This window comes from Mucor mucedo (assembly GCF_025094135.1).
Source record: "Mucor mucedo strain NRRL 3635 chromosome Unknown EV154scaffold_108, whole genome shotgun sequence".
In the NCBI taxonomy this organism is placed as follows: Eukaryota; Fungi; Mucoromycota; class Mucoromycetes; order Mucorales; family Mucoraceae; genus Mucor; species Mucor mucedo.
The window spans coordinates 1-16,027 of NW_026252392.1; the positions used below are offsets into that span (position 1 = coordinate 1).

Consider the following 16,027-nt stretch of genomic DNA (forward strand, 5'->3'; position numbering starts at 1 on the left):
CGCCATTCATGTTCATGTGATTCCATTTTGAATGAATGGTGAAGTTTGTCGATTGGAATAAACGGAGAGCTGAGCCAATTGACCAAGTCTTTGAAAACAGTACTTTTTGTCTGTTGTTTACACTTAGTTACAATAATTGAAAAACAAGTGGGGGATATGTACCATGATCTGCCTTGAACGGAAGTATTTCTTGTCAAAATACATTCCGTGTGACAGCAGTTGTTCCACTTAATTTTTTTTTTGGATTTACAGACACAAACAGTTGTGCCAAACTGTTGAGAGACCAAAAGGTATAATCAGTTAGAGCTGGAGGGAATGTCAACCAGAAGCAAAGGGGTGTTTGTTCATCGCATCCAAAAGGCTTTGTATTTATATATGAGTTAAATTGAAACGCAGTTTAATATGATTGGTTACTGAGAAGCAAAAAAATCATGATATCATTTTGACGTAAAAGAGTAAACTTGTTTCGAAGACCGTTTTTTTTTTTTTTAAAGACTGTATACTAAGATAAGAGGGTTTTGGGTGAGAAAGGGAAAATCAAGTTTTTTTTTTTTGGGTCTTAAATTATTACCACTTATATAGGTTTTGTTAAATGAAGTGCTACCTACTGGCAAAAAAAGTCAGTTCAGTTCTACCCACGGTCTCTTTATTTCGATTCCTTAAAATTTTTTTTTTTTTTTTTTTTGGTTGAGATGGTGATGCAACTTCATAGTCGTTTTAAATAACCACAAAAAAACATACCCTTCCCCCCGTTGTTGTTTGGCCCACGGTCGGTCACGTTTGGGTGAAAGAAGGGAAAATTTAGTTTGATTTGTTCCTGACTGTATTGACTGAATGTCAAATTAGTCTACTTTGTACGACGATAAAAACGCGTGTCTTACATGTAGTTTTTGAGAGAGAGAGAGAGAGAAAGAGAGAGAGCCCGTGAACAATCGTTTATGAAAGCTAATTGAACGCAGCTTGCTTATTAGAAATCATAGCCAACAACAATAGAATATAAAACGAGGTTCCATGTTATGGCTGTCGTCCAATGATACACACTTTCAAAAGTTTAATATTTTTTCTCACGTTGGTTTATGCACGCGTATTTTTTTAATGAGGGAAAAATAATTTTAGTTTTAATTGTTTGTAATCTTGATTCCTTTTTTTTAGCCGCAAAACGCTACTCTAAGTTTTACTGATAAGGATGGGATGAAAGGGGGAGGGGGAGGAGGGGCATATATATATTTAAATAATAATAATAATATTAAATTAAAAAAAAGGGTTGTTTATATATTTTATACAGAGTTTTTTTTTATATAATTGCACGAGAAAAAAAAAAGATTTAAACCAAACCAGCTTCTTGCATAGCTTGCTTTAAGCTGACACCCAACTTGGCAGGAGAGGGAGTGACAAAGACACCAGCACGTTCAAGAGCAGCAATCTTATCACCAGCACCACCCTTACCACCGGAAATAATAGCACCAGCATGACCTTTTTTATATATAAAATAAGTAAAAAAAAAAAATATAGGACAAACGCATTAAATGAACTTACCCATTCTACGACCAGGAGGAGCAGTTAAACCAGCAATGAAGGAGACAACAGGCTTAGGAACAGCTCTGGTCAAGTTATATTGGGTCAAGAAATCAGCAGCTTCTTCTTCAGCAGTACCACCAATTTCACCAATCATGATGATACCTTCAGTGTTATCATCTTCCAAAAAGACCTTGAGACAATCAATAAAGTTGGTACCGTTCAAGGGGTCACCACCAATACCGACACATAAAGTTTGACCGAGATCAACATCGGTAGTTTGTTGAACAGCTTCATAAGTCAAAGTACCTGAACGAGAGACAATACCCACCTTACCACGCTTCAAGATAGTACCTGGCATAATACCAATCTTACATTGTTCGGCAGAGATCATACCGGGACAATTAGGACCCACCAAACGAGTCTTGCTTTGGGTCATCAAGGCTTGCTTGACACGGATCATGTCATGTTGAGGAATACCTTCAGTGATAGCAACAACAAGACCAATCTCAGCTTCAATGGCTTCTAAAATGGCTTGTGCAGCACCGGGAGGAGGAACGTAAATGACACTGGCATCAGCCTTGGTCTCTTGAGCAGCCTAACAACCCACAGTTAGATATATATATACACACACACACACACACACACTATAAATTATTTATTTACCTCACGAACTGTACCGAAAACGGGAAGACCGAGATGAGTTTGACCAGCCTTCTTGGGAGAAACACCACCGACCATCTTGGTACCGTAAGCGATAGCTTGTTGAGAGTGGAAAGTACCCTAAATAAAATAAAAAAAAAATTAATTTTTCATTTTTTCCCGTCTTTTTTTATTTTACACGTGAAATCTTACTTGTTTACCGGTGAAACCTTGACAGATAACCTTGGTATCAGCATTGATCAACAAGTTCTTGTAGGTAGAGTCGTAACCACTGTTGTTGGAATAAGCACGACGGGCAACTAAAAGAAAAAGAAGATGAATATACACGGCTTTTTTTTTTTGGTTTTTGTGGAGTGAGAAATTAAGATTTTTTACCGTTAAGAGTTGTACGCAAAGAGGCCTTGGTAGCTGAGAACATTTTTTTTAATAAATAAAAAGGAAAGAGCAAAAAATAAAAAAAAAGAAAAAGGGAAAAGGAGGAAGAAGCTTTTTTTTTAAATCAGGGGGAAAATTGGGACAAAAAATTTCGGAAAAAAACGTCACTAAAAAAACGCGGGAAAACTCGGGCTTGTGGTGGTCCAAAAAAGATTTGAGAGTGAAAAAAAAAATATTTTTTTTTTATTATTATTTCTTCCTTTTTTTTTTTTTTTTTTTTTTTTTAAATTTAGAAAATAACGCGACGCATGAGCCAACAATTGAATAACGCTTTGCCACATGCTTCTGTAACAAGTCAAGACAAAGACTTGTGTTTAGATAAATTCACGAACCCACCACGCACAATGTATGACGAGATTGGACAAGAGGAACAACAAGTCTATCTCTCTCTCAAGGTCGGTTACTGAATTTTTTTTTTTTTTAAGTAGTAGGTGGGAGTTTTTTTTTTATTTAATTTTTGGCTTTACTCATTTTAATTTAGTCAGCACAAGAAAATAATGTACAAAAAAAAAAAATTATCTGTATAACCCCGGGTGGAAAAAGATAGATTATTGAAACTGCCCCTCCCTTCCCTTCCCTTCCCCCCCTTCATTTATTTTAGGACTGGAAAAGCCTTGTTTATCGTTTACAGGCAGAAAATGCAACACTGGTTCAATCTTTACACGAAACAAATACCGATTTAATGCATGCTCGAAAGGAGAATGAAGAATTACAACATTTCATTCAACGACAACAAGACAGCGCAAATACCCGCCAAGACCAGCTCTTGGACCTGATTTTCCAAAAGCAGTTTTTAATCCAAGAAAACAAGGCTCTTTCCGACAGGTAAAAAAAAGGTTATAAAACAAAAAAGTAAAAAAGGTTTATTTAAATTTTCTGTATTTTGTATGTAAGCCAAAAGGAGATGGATACTTATTTTGGTACACACCATCAGAGAGACCCTTTATTTAAATGGCGATCGTGTGTTCATGCTTTAATTGCTATCCAACGATTCAATAAGATTCTAATTTGATTTTTTTTTTTTTTTTTTTTTTATTACTTTTTTTTTTTCCCTTTTTTTTTTATTCTTCTGTAAAATGGGCAGTGATCGCTCTCTTTTTATTCACCGTCGAATCCGTCTCCATGGGATCATCACACGATTCGATCGAAGCAGATCTTGTTCTACTACCTATCACCACCGTTGTCGATGAGCTACTACTACTACCAGCAGCACAACTACTACTACTACTACTACTGCTGCTGCTACCACTACTACTACTATTACTACAGCTACTGCTACTATTACTTCCACTAGCATCGACATTGCTTAGGTGAAGATGAGATAATTCATTCAGATATTTAAGTGAGTGAGGATGATCTTCATCTGGATCAGGCGTAGATAACCTTAGCCTTTTAATATCATTCACATCATTACTGGAAGTTCTTCGATGATGTCTTCGATTTGTACAAGCAGTGGTGGTGGTGGCAGCGGTGGTGGCAGCGGACTCTTCCATTTGTACTACCACGTCGTCGGATTCATGATGATGATGATCTTGATCTTGAGAACCTTCAACTGGTAGTTCCTCATCCAATTCATCCATCACTACCACACGTTTTTTACGCAAAAGTTTAGCACCCAAGGTTTCTCGTTCTCTTCGAGCCGCTTCTTGAAGCATCACACATTTGACTTTATAATCAATGTTGGCGGGACTTTGCAGATACATGAAGAATTCGGATAGTTTGGAAAAATCCCATTCTTTAGTAAAGGCTCTAAGAAACCTCTCTCTTTGAAAACTGTCGCCTGTAGTGTAAGGTGCTGAAGAGAGAACCATGGTGATGAGTGTAGTTGTATATTGGGTTGCCCAACTCTGTGTTAAGTGACGTAAAAGATGAGCTCGCCGTAGGTCGCCTTTAAATAAAAGAGTAGAGGGGGTTTTAGTGGGTCACTTTACTTAATAAAAGGGGGGTGTGTGTGGGGGGGGGGGGAAGAGGAAGAGGAAAAGGGAAAAAAAATGATAATTACCTGCTTCATCACACCAGTCGACGGTCACATGCCTGACTAGGGTACTAATACTCTCTAGTCTCCAGTCGCTGATAAGCCATTTGAGGGCATTAATGATGCGAAGGAGAGGGTATTCGTTGGCAATACGATGTAAATACATGGCAGTGACGAGGACGTTTTCTTCTGATTTCAGCCAAGAATAAAAGGAAGCATCATACAATTGGTCCATGCATTTGATGTTACGGTACACATCTTTCCAGTTGTCTTCTGTGGCATCGAGAAGGACGATGGGTTTAGTCGAACTCATGTTGGAGCAGGTAATAGGGACCGTTGTGTTATTGGTGGTAGTGATGGTAATGCTGGGTGAGATGTTATTCGTTGTCAAGGCTATTATGATTTGGGTCAACTATGTCTAATTATAGCTTTCTCTCTCTCTCTCTTTAATTTTTTTTTTTATGGGATACCTACAATCAAGCCTTGTTTTTGAACCTGCCCATTCAGAAACAGTGAGGCCATGCAGTGGAGTACGAGAAGGTAAATGAAAGTCCAGTTCTTGTGAGGGAGGTGAAGTGGGTATATAATGTAGAAACGGTGTTGTAAGTAGTGGAATATCACCCGTCGTCGTTGTATTAGGCATAATGTAAAAGTGTGGTTTTTTTAAAAAAGAAGGGAAAAAAAAAAAGAAAAAAAAGAAAGAAAGAAAAAAAAAAAAAAAAATGGTATTTTATTTTTTTTTGTCAGCCGACAAAAAAAAGCTGCGCGCCAATATTTTTTTTTTATTTTTTATTTATTTTGATGGTGTGCTTCCATACCTTGGAATAGATCTTTGACTGGATCGAGTATTTCTTCCAAAATAGCCACTGTTTCCGATGTAACCCAATGAACTTTCACCGCCATTGTTGGACCAATTGTTATTTTGACTCAATAGAGCCATGTAGGTTTCTTCTTCTCTTGTCTCACGATCCATGATACAGCTCAAGACGACAGATACCAGTAAGGCTATAAACTATGGAAGTCTATCAGTAATGAATCAGAAAAGAAAAATAAATAAATAAAAAGTTTACCTGAACAGACAATAGAACGAGGATAATGATGGTGATCCACTGATGTTGTGCTTGCACGTTGTTCATAATTGATTCCCTGCATCCGATATTAACTCCTAAAGTTACGGAACATGTCTTTGGCACAGCCCTATCGGATACGGATCCATATCCGCAGCATTTCACTCTACAATAAACAGGTGTGTGATTAATAATTTCATTTCTCTTCATTTTCTCCTTCCTCCCCAATCACTCACGATTGTTCCAGATCAACAAGGAATTGCGAGTCATTGTCTTTAAAGAAGTCCCATGCTAGACTGCCATAATAATCCAACTGCCGCATAATAATAGAGGAGTTTTTTTTTTTTTATTTATTTATACTCCTTACTTTCGAGATAAAATAAAATTGTCTTACCTGTGATGTATGAGTATAAGCAAGACCCATTGCAACTAGTACAGAAAAGAAGATGAGCTTTCGTTTTATCACTTATATATATATATATATATATATATTATTACCTAGTTCGAGGATCAGTGCAATTGCAGTGATACTACTATAAGTGTTGAGAAATCCCGTATGTTCCAAGTGTGCCCCAAAGCAACCAATGAAACTGGTTGTGGTGATCATGATGCCTATTGTTAATAATAGAATCGATATTGTCCTACTGGTGTTTGAGTTGATCAGATATGCGCCTACACCAGGTTAATGATTTGTATGTATGTATGTGTGTGTGTGTGTATGTGTGTGTGTGTCTTTTTAGAGTACCTATTGAAGTTACAAAGAGGCCCACAAACTATGAAACTGATTAGCAAACTCCTCAACAAGAGAGGGCGAGTTACCCTTTTTTTTTTATTATTATTATTATTACCATGAGTGTAAGATGAAATGAAGCAACATATTCACGTAATGCTTGTGATCTTTTGTACATTATTCGGTCATCCATTTTAATTATGAAATTAGTTTTTTATTTGAAAAAAAGAAAGAAGAAAAAAAAAAAAGGGAAAGAAAAAAAAAAGAAAGAAAATAAATACATAAAAATTTAGGGTTTTTTTTTTTTTTTTTATATATATATATATGTGTCCACAGACTGCTGATATATCTAAACTAAATATATCCATTCACTTGCAGTGTCTTTTTACCATAGATGACTGTATTTAACGTGACTGCAGCTAATAATGCAATAGGTACTGGTCTCATTGATTTAATAGCAGATTTAGCGTTTAAAAAGGACCAGGATAAACACCAAGCTAGATTTCATCCCGCCCCCCCTTCATTTTTTAGTATCCATCATGCAAAAAAAAAAAAAAAAAAAAAAGTTCTCTCCCTCCCCCTCCCCCCAATTTTACCTGTGGCAATACCAGCACCATTTTCCAGATCACCCGTACTTGTCACATACCTATATATCATCATCATCAGTGAACTAGATGCACTTCATTTACATGAATCTAATATCCTTTACCCAGCACCTGCAAAGATACCTGAAAATGCCAATGTTTGAAACATGGATGGAACACCAGGGGATTTTCTAACTGCAAGCGGTAATGTTGCCAAGGCTAATTTTTTGTTTCTTTTTTTCGTCAGTTATTTTTCAATCATTCCCCCCTTCCAACTTCTCTTCTTACAAATAGCTGAAAGTGCCCACATGGGATAGGCTGATTTAGATTGTGTATCAATCCATGTACTGATCTTTTCTTGTGACATTTTTTTTTTTTTTTTAAAAAAAAAAAGGTTGAAAAGAAGGGAAGAAAGATTTTCTCTTTTTTTTTTTTTTTTGCCCTAGCTGTACAACAACAAAAAAAATTAAAAAAAAATCTTGGGGGGAGAGGGCCAATCGTTTTTTGGTGGAGATACCCCCCCCCCAAAAAAAAAAGGTCGTCAGGGCAAGTACATACTGGAGTAGTTTTTTTTTTTGGCACTGCACAAAAACTTGCTGCCCAAAAAAAAAAAAAGAGCTTCTTCTTATTCAAAAGAAAGACAGTTTCTTTAGTGTTGCATGAGTAAAAAGAGTATTTAAAAAAACATGCAAATCACCTCATGTGACTCTTTTTTGTTCCGCACCTTCCCTTTTCTTTTTTCTTTTTTTTTTTTTCCTTTGTGCAATGTCTAATTATCAATGTAGCTTACAAGGCATTGTCATTGGCCCTGAACAAAAGGATAGACTTATTCAACGTCTTGTGGGTATTTGTGGTAACGATGCTTTAGTCGACCTCTTTGAGCATGAAATTGTATTCACACCCTCCAGTAAGCCCCCTTATATACACACACACAACCAACGATAAAAAGACCATTAATCCAAATGTAGCTCAAACACCCGTGGGTCCTGCACGTAATGACGATGTCGTATTACGAGTACAGTCTCGCATTGCCAATGAAAAGGAAAGGAGCTTTCGGTTTCGACAATGGTATTTGTGCATGCAAGGCAATCCAGAGCCTCAACGTGCTAGAGCAGTCACTGTACGTCCTCATGCTCGCGTTCAATTATCCGGCGATGTCTTTCGTTTCATGAAGTCCTTAGGCTACGGGTAAAAAAAAGAAAAAAAAAAAAGAAAAAGAAAAGATACAGTTTTATCTTGTATGTTAATGCAATCTCCCCCCCAAAAAAAAAGGTATTCATTTGAAGTGGTGCGTAAAGGTTATTTATTAGCCTATGACAAGACATTGTGTATCACAGTGTCTCAACTGTACAGGGTAAGCTAAAAAAAAAGATTAAAAGAAAGATTGAACGTAGAAAGTGCCTTTTTTTTTTAAACTCATTTGAAAAAAACAGCTCAAGACAAAGGTGGATTTATCTTCAGCAGTGCTTGTGGGAGATGCAGATATGTGGGTGATTGAAGCGACTTCTTTACCCGTACCTCAGGAACAGGTGAATCAAATGGCTGATCATTTAGGCAGGTTTAAGAATTCACTCACTGGGTAAGGAATTTTTTTTTTATATATATCGTATACTACACACACGTAGACTGAACAACAACAACAAAAAAAAAAAAATTGTCTGTAGGTTTGTTGAATTGGAGTATGTTGATAACCGAGCCTTACAAAACAGAGTGCCTTATGCGACCTAGTCTTTTTTTTGCTCGAATAATAATAAAATGAATAATTTTTTTTTTTTATTTGAAAATGTGTGTGTGTGTATACAAAAAAAAAAAAAAGAAAGAGGGATATATATATATAAAATGTGTTTTTTTTTAAGAGGAAGGTTGTTCCATATCAGTCAAGTTACCACGAATATCCTGTTCCATCTCAAGCGACTCAAATAAACTCTTAAAGTTTCCAGCACCAAACCCATTATGGTTGTTACGTTGAATGACCTCCACAAATAAAGTAGGTCTGTCCTCGAGAGGTTTAGTAAAGATTTGTAAAAGATAACCATTTTCATCGTAATCGACCAAGATATTTAAGGATTGCAATACATCCAAGTCTTCAATCACAGGTCGTTTCGAAACCTTGTTATGGTTGACAAGCGCAGCTCGGAGCGTATCATAGTAACTTGAAGGAATCGTCAAGAAATCACAACCACGTTGTTTCATATTCGTAACAGACGTAATGATGTCATTGGTATTAATAGCAATATGTTGAACACCTGCTCCACCTATCATGTTACATATATATATATAAAATAAAGGGGGGGGGGGAGGGTTAGTCTTGATAAGAGGATAACCATTTAAAAAAAAAAGATAAGTACCATAAAAGTCCACAAATTCTTGAATCTGAGATTTCTTACGACCTAATGCAGGTTCGTTAATAGGCACCTTGATACGTTCTTCAGGATCAGCCATGACGACAGAACGAAGTGCACTGTATTCGGTAAAGACCTGTTTATCATCCACAGACCAGAAACGATGGAAATCAAAGGCCTTTTCATAAAAGTCGGCAATTGGGTTCATTTCACCATCAGCTTGGTTACCCACAACATGATCAATAAATTGAAGTGGCACATGAGGTCTGGGAGGAGGAGGAGTTATATATTAGTCATACTGGGATAAGCAGAAAAAAAAAAGACTTACAAGAGGGATTGGAGAGGATCCTTGTATCGGAGTGCAGTTAAAGTATCTTTATAACCAGGCAAGAATACACCTTTGTAATCTTTACGTTCAATCAATGTGTGTTGAACATCGCCGTACTAAGTTAGAAAAAGAGAGAGAGAGAGATAAGAAAAAATAAAATAAAATAAAAAACGATGACCTCAATGGGCTTTTTTGGTCAAATTTAAAAACTTACGGTAGCTAACGTAGCCATAATGATGGTACCATCTTCATCTGTGATCTCTTCTGGTTCTTTGATGGACTTTGCACCTCTAGCGATGGCTTTCTAATTAATCAGTGATAAAAATGTTTAGTATAAGATATATTTATATGAGAAGTGGGGGGGGGATAGACATTACGGTGTAGACGGCCCGACAGTCCTTGACGGTAAAGGCAACATCCTTGACACCATCACCACGACGAGCGATTTCGGCGGCCATGTCTTGCATGGAATCAGGATGAATAGGACTTTCAAAGACAAAGATAGCATCGCCTTGTTTGACCACATGAGCAGCTGTTTCTCTGCAACCTGTTTCGAGGCCACGGTAGGCGACATGTTCAAAGCCTAATCGAGTACAATAGTAAGAGGCGGCTTGCTTTGCATTGGTGACGGTGAATCGGAGGTGATCAAAGCCAGAATATGGGTTGACAGGGCGGCCATTGGTAACGTGGTTTAATGATGGAGTCTTTTATTAAGAAGAGTGTGGTTAGTTGTGAGGGAAGAAAAAAGACGGTTTATTTCATTTACCATTTGTATTTAAAAAAAAGAGTCGGGAGAATATTTAAAGAGAAAAGGGAATAAACATGTACAAGGTAGAAAAAAAAAAGTTCCCTATTTATATGTCATGGAGTGATTCCCACGGTTGCCAATTATTAAATGCTGAACAGCGGTTTTGTCTCGCTCATCAGGAGGTTAAGATTGAATGCCAGTTTGTGTTTCCTGCCTGTCAATGCGGGTGATATCATTGCTTTGACTGGAATGAAACCTAACGCCTCTCCTGCAAAAAGTAATCTCCTCATGGCCGATATTTTTTTTCTCACGCATGAATTATGTTTTGTCCTTCCTTTTTTAGTCCTATCTCCCCCTTTTTTTTTATACAATCACACTTTTCGTGTCACTTCTTTTTTCCCAATTCATCTCTCTCTGCTAGTAGAAGTATTTATCTCTCTCTCTCTCTTTTCTCTACAAATAGTTGTATTTTCTATCTCCAAATAGTAAAAAAAAAATCACTGTTTTTTTTTATTATTATTTCTTAATATTTCCACATTGCTGTTAAAATAGAATCCATGCTTTTTTTTTTTTTGGCTGAATATGATTTTAAATGTTGGAAGGATAAAGCATCTACAATGACAAAAAGTTTAAATTAGGTTAAACCAAAAAAAAAAAAAAAGAAAAAAAAAAAGAAAACTTACGATGCGGACAGAGGCACCAAAGACCTTGGGAGGCAAGTTCTTTCTGAAACGAGCCTTGACGACACCGTTGGTACCGTGAGTACGAGCAATACGACCCCAGATGACACGGAGCTTAGAGCCGTTGATCTCACGTTGAGCACGGTAGACATAGGCAATACGCTTACCAAGGTAGAATTGAGCGTCCTTGGTGGTTTGAACACCCTCTACTTGGATAAGAGAGACGTTGGGGTTTTGGGTACGCATAGCACGTTCAAAGCCCAAAACACGGCCCTTACTGTAAAGACTACAATGACAACAGGGTCAGTTTTTTTTTTTTTTTTTTTCTTTTTTTAAACTATTTTTCCCAAGACAACTAAACACCAAAAAAAAAAAAAAAAAAAAAGAAAAAAAAAAAAAAGTGAATGTTGTTGTATTGGGTGTCAATGTAATGTTGTTATTCGGGAATCGTATTCATTTCGTTATGCATCTATTTTTTCGTCGTGCGTTTTTTTGGTGGTCGTTGATTTTTTTTTTTTTTTTTTTTTTTTTTTTTTTTTGGTGAATGTTATCCTGTAAATGAGAATAGATGGATGGATGGATGGCACTTACCGATCAGATCCCATGTCTAATTAAATGTGAGGAAAAGAGAAAAAGGGAGGATTTACGTTCATTCCCCAACCGTGCCCCCCTCCCCGCTCGTATTGAATTTTTTCCTGTTTTACTGCTTTCGCTGAGCTGAGCTTCCCCCCCCCCCCCATCGGCTGGCTGGTCGGCTGGGTCCGCTTGCTTGGGGTGGGGGTGAGGGGCGAGTGTATCTAAAAGAGGGCTTGTCTGGGACTAGGTTGGTTCAAATCTCCACCAATCAAAAGTTACCCTTTACCCGGACTGGTCTTCAACTCCGCCCCTCAACTTTTGGTTGGTTCTGAGCCTCGTGGGTGCCAAACTTGAGTGGTTCTTATTAACTCCGCCCCTATTTCACATTTTTATATATTTTTTTTTTTTTCGAACGCGAAAAGGTTGTTTCTTGTTGGTTAATTTCGACTTTATGCGTACAATAATAAATAGCCAGTTGATTTTTTATTAATTTTTTTTTTTTTTTTTGTGTGAATTTTTTTTTTTTTTAACTTTTTATATATTGAAATGTCTCAATCCATGCAAACAGCCGACATGTCCAACGTATGTCGTTATTGACCTTCCCCCCCTTTTTTTTTTCTTGAAAGAAACCCTAATATTTCTCTTTTTTTTTTTCTTTCTCTGCTTGCCTGAGTGTATAGTTGATTCATCGTCTAAAAGCACGATTAGCGCTGGCTAATTATAAACGAGAACACGGTTACGAGAATGTCGATCTACGAACATTGGAGTCCAGTCTGTATCAACACAAGGTGTTACCTACAGCGACCGCCTCGATTACAACAACAACAACAACAACAGGAGCGGGTAAACCCACGCTAGACAAGAAACGTCGTAAATTGCTATTATCACATCATCGCTTTTATCCTACTTCACCACCACTACAACATAATGATATGGATAGACTTATCAAGAAAAACGCGTCCCGTGCTACCGTTCATCACGTTCCTCTATCCGAAACACGGTTACAGCATCATCACATACTCGATGATAACCGGAAATTGTCTGCTACTTTGTCTTCTGATGATGAAGATGCTGCGCATTTATTAGTTCTTATGCATCAAAGTCCCACCATGGCTTCATAAGCGGCCATTTAATTTATTTTGTCCACACACACATATTTATCGTTTTTATATATATATATATATATATATATTTACTTTCATTTTTTTTTTGCATAACCTTCTTATCTAAAATAAATTAGATGGCTTCTGTTACACATACATCCCACCCCCAAATTAAGTGGGAGCATGGTTGCCTCTTCCCATTCATCCCGTTACTTCTATCAGACAACGACCCTTCAAAATGTGTGCATCTAAGCTATGAGTGAGCCTACGTTAGCTACTCTGTATATATATATATATATATATGGCAAACTGCTAACTCATCCGATGCACAACAGCGTCTTTTTTTATTTATAAAAAAAAAAGTTTCATTCTCTAAATGAATAATGTTAAGAAGGCGAGTTGTTCCCGCTCAGTGCTTGTTTTTTTTTAGAGCTAAACGAGACGTGGGGGGTGTGGTGCAGAATGAAACCTTCATTGTCTATAGAGTGAACACCCGTTAGGCTATAAAAGTGTGTTTGATAGTGCATTTGTAATACAGACGTTGGACAGAGTTGCATGAAAAAAGGGTTTACGGTGTTTTAAATTAGAGGTGACGGGTGTTGATTTTAAAATACGAGTACGTTTTCATTTTGACAGTAAAAAAGGTTTGCGTTTTATTATATTGTTTGGATGATTGAAAGCCATATTTGTATCATAAAAAAAGAAGAAGAAAAGACTGTAAAACATGCCACAAGATGTAATATTACAACAAGAGAGAGAGCTTGTATTGGTGGTAAAACTCAATGCCTGACCTTCATTACTACCATTTTGTTCATTTGAATCCAAAGAACAAAGTACCGCATATACTAAAACGTTAACCTCCCATACTGCAAAAAGAAGAAGTCACGTTGCCTGTTCAGGAGAGTGGGGGAAGACATGGACCTGTCTTTTTTTTCTTCCGCTTCGTGATTCGATACACATCAACTAAAAAACGACAAACAACAATTTTAGGGCCTCGTAAGCGGGCCTTGAAATGAATCATCATCATTTAAAAAAATAAATAAGAAAAACCCTTCACTTCTTTTTCCTGTTTCTCTTTCTCTCTCTCTCTCTCTCTCCTTTTTTTTTTTATATAAAATTCTTGTAAATTATGACCTTGTATACGACAAGGGTAGAAGGACCGAACCCATTAGCATTATCAGATCCAGCCTCAGTACCTGAATCAGCCTTGTTTTCGTTTCACCCGCTCGTGTTCTTGTACTTTATGCTGTCTTTTTATATGGTGCCTTATCCAATGTACCGATGGATTGCCAAAAGGTATGGATGGGAGACCAAGATCAAGACAATGGCGAGGCATTGGAGTGATACGATGCTTGCCTTTAGTTATGGTGTCATTTTATTTATATTTGGAAATTATACCAAAGCGTATAGGTTTGTTTGTTTATTTTATTTTGGGAAAAAGAAGTAGTGAGACTGATGTGTTAGAAGCTGGATTACGGTAGTGACTTTTTACCCGTGTTTATTTGGGTACGCTTTAATTGCTGAACAACCTTATGCTAAGACCTCTTTGCCCAATATCAAGAGTTGGCCCAAAGGCATGTGGATCCTCTTTCTTGTGGCCGTCGGGTAAAAAAAAAAAAAAAAAAAGTCATTTCTAATTGAATAGTTTCTGTTTTTAATTAAAATTGATTTTTTTTTTTTTTTTTTTTTTTTACTCCCTACCAATAACTAGGATCATTCTAGTTTTTGCTGGAATTCATATTTACTTGGCGACACTTTTGGAATTACCGTTTGTGATTTATTATGTCTGCGCCTTGTTGATCCCTGCCTTTTTTTTAACAGCTTCGGTCCTATTGATCAAGGAAGTCAATACCAATTGGATTCGAACTCGACTAGGAAGGAAAACACAGGAGGATATGGAAAAACAAGCGAGTCCGTATCCAGGGACACTGGGTTTACATATTCATCATTGGCAGATATTTTATGTTTTGGCTTTTTTTACAAGGTTCGTTTCCTATTTTAAAAAAAAATCTAAATTACATTAGGTCAAACTTATAACGAGTGTAGATTTACGCATCCTGTGTCTCAGGTAGGCGCAGGGATTGTACTGGCTTGTTACATGCAAGGCATTTGTGCATGCAAGTATTATTTATTGTTTTTTTTTTTTAAAAAAAAAAGAGTTTTATTTATGTGAAAAAAAAAAAAAGATATTAATATTCATATTTAAATAGATGGTTATGATGGATTGGTCAATGATAATCATTAGACATTTTTTAACCAAGTAGAATTTAATACCTGATCAATAGTAAACCTTTCATTTACCTGATAATTCAAACAATGATGGATCAAATGGGTCAAGGGTAAAGAGAGAGAGGAGGGGATGGTGTAATCTGCCTGTAGTATTTTTTGTTGTAGACGAGGTTCATAGGCATCATCAAAGGGTAAATAGCCCGTGACAAGAGCAAATAAGATAACGCCTAACGCCCAAATATCCGCTTCTTTGGGGTAGCAATAAGGGGAGGGGGATAAGATATGTTCAGGAGAGATATAAGGTAATGAACCTCCCATCAATTCGTCCCGATTTTGTTGCATGTTGTCCAACAAGACGGCGAAACCAAAATCACAAATCTTGACATGACCTTGGTCATTGATCAAGATATTTTCAAGCTTAAGGTCTCTATGACTGACTTGACAGTCGACATGCAAATAATAGACGCCTTGACAGATTTGTTTAAAGATCTTTTTGGCTTTGGCTTCAGAGAAACGAACTTGACTGTGCAAAAGTTTAAAGAGAGTACCACGGGAGCAGTAATCGCAGAGTAGATAAGTGTGTGTGTCGGTTTGGACGATCTTGACGAGTTGCAGGATGCGTGGATGATGTAAAGATTTCCAGATGCTCAGTTCTCGTCCCAGTCGTAACTTTTCAAGACGATTCATGAGTGCATGATGAATGATTTTGACAGCGAACGATTGATGTGTACGTAGATGGGAGACTTTATGCACGATGGAAAACCCACCAAAGCCAATAAGATCAAGTATCTTGTAATCTTCCATGCCCACGACTTGGGTATCTTGTATTAAATCATTCATATAACCAGCAAGAAAGGAAGCTGCAGGAGAGCCCAATAACTTCTTCTTTTTTTCCTTTTTTTTAGTGATTGTTGTCGTAGGGGATGCCATGGCAACCGAAATAGCTCTTTTCTTTAAGTGAGGAAAATTAAGCTTCTTGAAAATATCATGGTCATTATTTAAAGAAATCCCTAGTTTGTTATCCTGTGTCATAATTTTTTTTTTTTAAAAAC

General features: G+C 36.9%; 11 protein-coding genes across 11 annotated transcripts; 4 read left to right on the plus strand and 7 right to left on the minus strand.

The window, feature by feature from the left end:
• Positions 1–1,087: 1,087 nt before the first annotated feature.
• On the minus strand, positions 1,088–2,658 carry EV154DRAFT_605620 (succinyl-CoA ligase subunit alpha). Its single transcript, XM_051607488.1, has 5 exons — positions 2,554–2,658; positions 2,371–2,477; positions 2,182–2,298; positions 1,537–2,113; positions 1,088–1,473 (listed from the first exon to the last, which is right to left on the minus strand). Exons 1-5 carry the CDS (start codon positions 2,594–2,596, stop codon positions 1,325–1,327), a joined length of 993 nt encoding a protein of 330 aa, XP_051453765.1. The 5' UTR covers positions 2,597–2,658; the 3' UTR covers positions 1,088–1,324.
• Positions 2,659–2,844: 186 nt separating this feature from the next.
• Positions 2,845–3,691, plus strand: EV154DRAFT_521164 (uncharacterized protein). The gene is made up of 4 exons (XM_051602881.1): positions 2,845–3,008; positions 3,095–3,112; positions 3,215–3,438; positions 3,508–3,691. Exons 1-4 carry the CDS (start codon positions 2,862–2,864, stop codon positions 3,623–3,625), a joined length of 507 nt encoding a protein of 168 aa, XP_051453766.1. The 5' UTR covers positions 2,845–2,861; the 3' UTR covers positions 3,626–3,691.
• On the minus strand, positions 3,524–5,330 carry EV154DRAFT_521170 (uncharacterized protein). The gene is made up of 4 exons (XM_051602882.1): positions 5,063–5,330; positions 4,616–4,981; positions 3,653–4,501; positions 3,524–3,593 (listed from the first exon to the last, which is right to left on the minus strand). The coding sequence occupies exons 1-3, from the start codon at positions 5,229–5,231 to the stop codon at positions 3,675–3,677; spliced, it is 1,362 nt and encodes a 453-aa protein (XP_051453767.1). The 5' UTR covers positions 5,232–5,330; the 3' UTR covers positions 3,524–3,593; positions 3,653–3,674.
• On the minus strand, positions 5,313–6,711 carry EV154DRAFT_521181 (Tetraspanin family-domain-containing protein). Its single transcript, XM_051602883.1, has 7 exons — positions 6,504–6,711; positions 6,401–6,428; positions 6,154–6,327; positions 6,050–6,084; positions 5,892–5,968; positions 5,659–5,821; positions 5,313–5,600 (listed from the first exon to the last, which is right to left on the minus strand). The coding sequence occupies exons 1-7, from the start codon at positions 6,576–6,578 to the stop codon at positions 5,382–5,384; spliced, it is 771 nt and encodes a 256-aa protein (XP_051453768.1). The 5' UTR covers positions 6,579–6,711; the 3' UTR covers positions 5,313–5,381.
• On the minus strand, positions 6,633–7,815 carry EV154DRAFT_521185 (altered inheritance of mitochondria protein 19). Its single transcript, XM_051602884.1, has 4 exons — positions 7,258–7,815; positions 7,095–7,188; positions 6,982–7,031; positions 6,633–6,882 (listed from the first exon to the last, which is right to left on the minus strand). Exons 1-4 carry the CDS (start codon positions 7,334–7,336, stop codon positions 6,740–6,742), a joined length of 366 nt encoding a protein of 121 aa, XP_051453769.1. The 5' UTR covers positions 7,337–7,815; the 3' UTR covers positions 6,633–6,739.
• EV154DRAFT_427467 (uncharacterized protein) lies at positions 7,735–8,552 on the plus strand (the record flags this gene model as incomplete). Its single annotated transcript, XM_051596361.1, has 4 exons — positions 7,735–7,876; positions 7,938–8,157; positions 8,242–8,323; positions 8,403–8,552. The coding sequence occupies 4 exons, from the start codon at positions 7,735–7,737 to the stop codon at positions 8,550–8,552; spliced, it is 594 nt and encodes a 197-aa protein (XP_051453770.1).
• Positions 8,553–8,696: 144 nt separating this feature from the next.
• On the minus strand, positions 8,697–10,693 carry EV154DRAFT_521191 (4-hydroxyphenylpyruvate dioxygenase). The gene is made up of 6 exons (XM_051602885.1): positions 10,406–10,693; positions 10,017–10,343; positions 9,854–9,943; positions 9,640–9,755; positions 9,318–9,577; positions 8,697–9,224 (listed from the first exon to the last, which is right to left on the minus strand). Exons 1-6 carry the CDS (start codon positions 10,406–10,408, stop codon positions 8,821–8,823), a joined length of 1,200 nt encoding a protein of 399 aa, XP_051453771.1. The 5' UTR covers positions 10,409–10,693; the 3' UTR covers positions 8,697–8,820.
• Positions 10,694–10,975: 282 nt separating this feature from the next.
• On the minus strand, positions 10,976–11,352 carry EV154DRAFT_427448 (ribosomal protein L35A; the record flags this gene model as incomplete). The annotated part of the gene is made up of 2 exons (XM_051596359.1): positions 10,976–10,999; positions 11,071–11,352. Coding segments are annotated over 2 exons (306 nt in total), but the record flags the coding sequence as incomplete, so codon positions are not given.
• A 379-nt stretch (positions 11,353–11,731) lies between these two features.
• On the plus strand, positions 11,732–12,992 carry EV154DRAFT_470454 (uncharacterized protein). Its single transcript, XM_051597851.1, has 2 exons — positions 11,732–12,225; positions 12,324–12,992. Exons 1-2 carry the CDS (start codon positions 12,190–12,192, stop codon positions 12,762–12,764), a joined length of 477 nt encoding a protein of 158 aa, XP_051453773.1. The 5' UTR covers positions 11,732–12,189; the 3' UTR covers positions 12,765–12,992.
• An 829-nt stretch (positions 12,993–13,821) lies between these two features.
• Positions 13,822–14,594, plus strand: EV154DRAFT_17327 (uncharacterized protein). The gene is made up of 2 exons (XM_051594207.1): positions 13,822–14,156; positions 14,214–14,594. Exons 1-2 carry the CDS (start codon positions 13,876–13,878, stop codon positions 14,353–14,355), a joined length of 423 nt encoding a protein of 140 aa, XP_051453774.1. The 5' UTR covers positions 13,822–13,875; the 3' UTR covers positions 14,356–14,594.
• A 108-nt stretch (positions 14,595–14,702) lies between these two features.
• EV154DRAFT_521194 (kinase-like domain-containing protein) lies at positions 14,703–16,026 on the minus strand. The gene is made up of 4 exons (XM_051602886.1): positions 14,957–16,026; positions 14,791–14,863; positions 14,763–14,766; positions 14,703–14,725 (listed from the first exon to the last, which is right to left on the minus strand). The coding sequence occupies exon 1, from the start codon at positions 16,005–16,007 to the stop codon at positions 14,988–14,990; it is 1,020 nt and encodes a 339-aa protein (XP_051453775.1). The 5' UTR covers positions 16,008–16,026; the 3' UTR covers positions 14,703–14,725; positions 14,763–14,766; positions 14,791–14,863; positions 14,957–14,987.
• Between the last annotated feature and the right edge of the window lies 1 nt (position 16,027).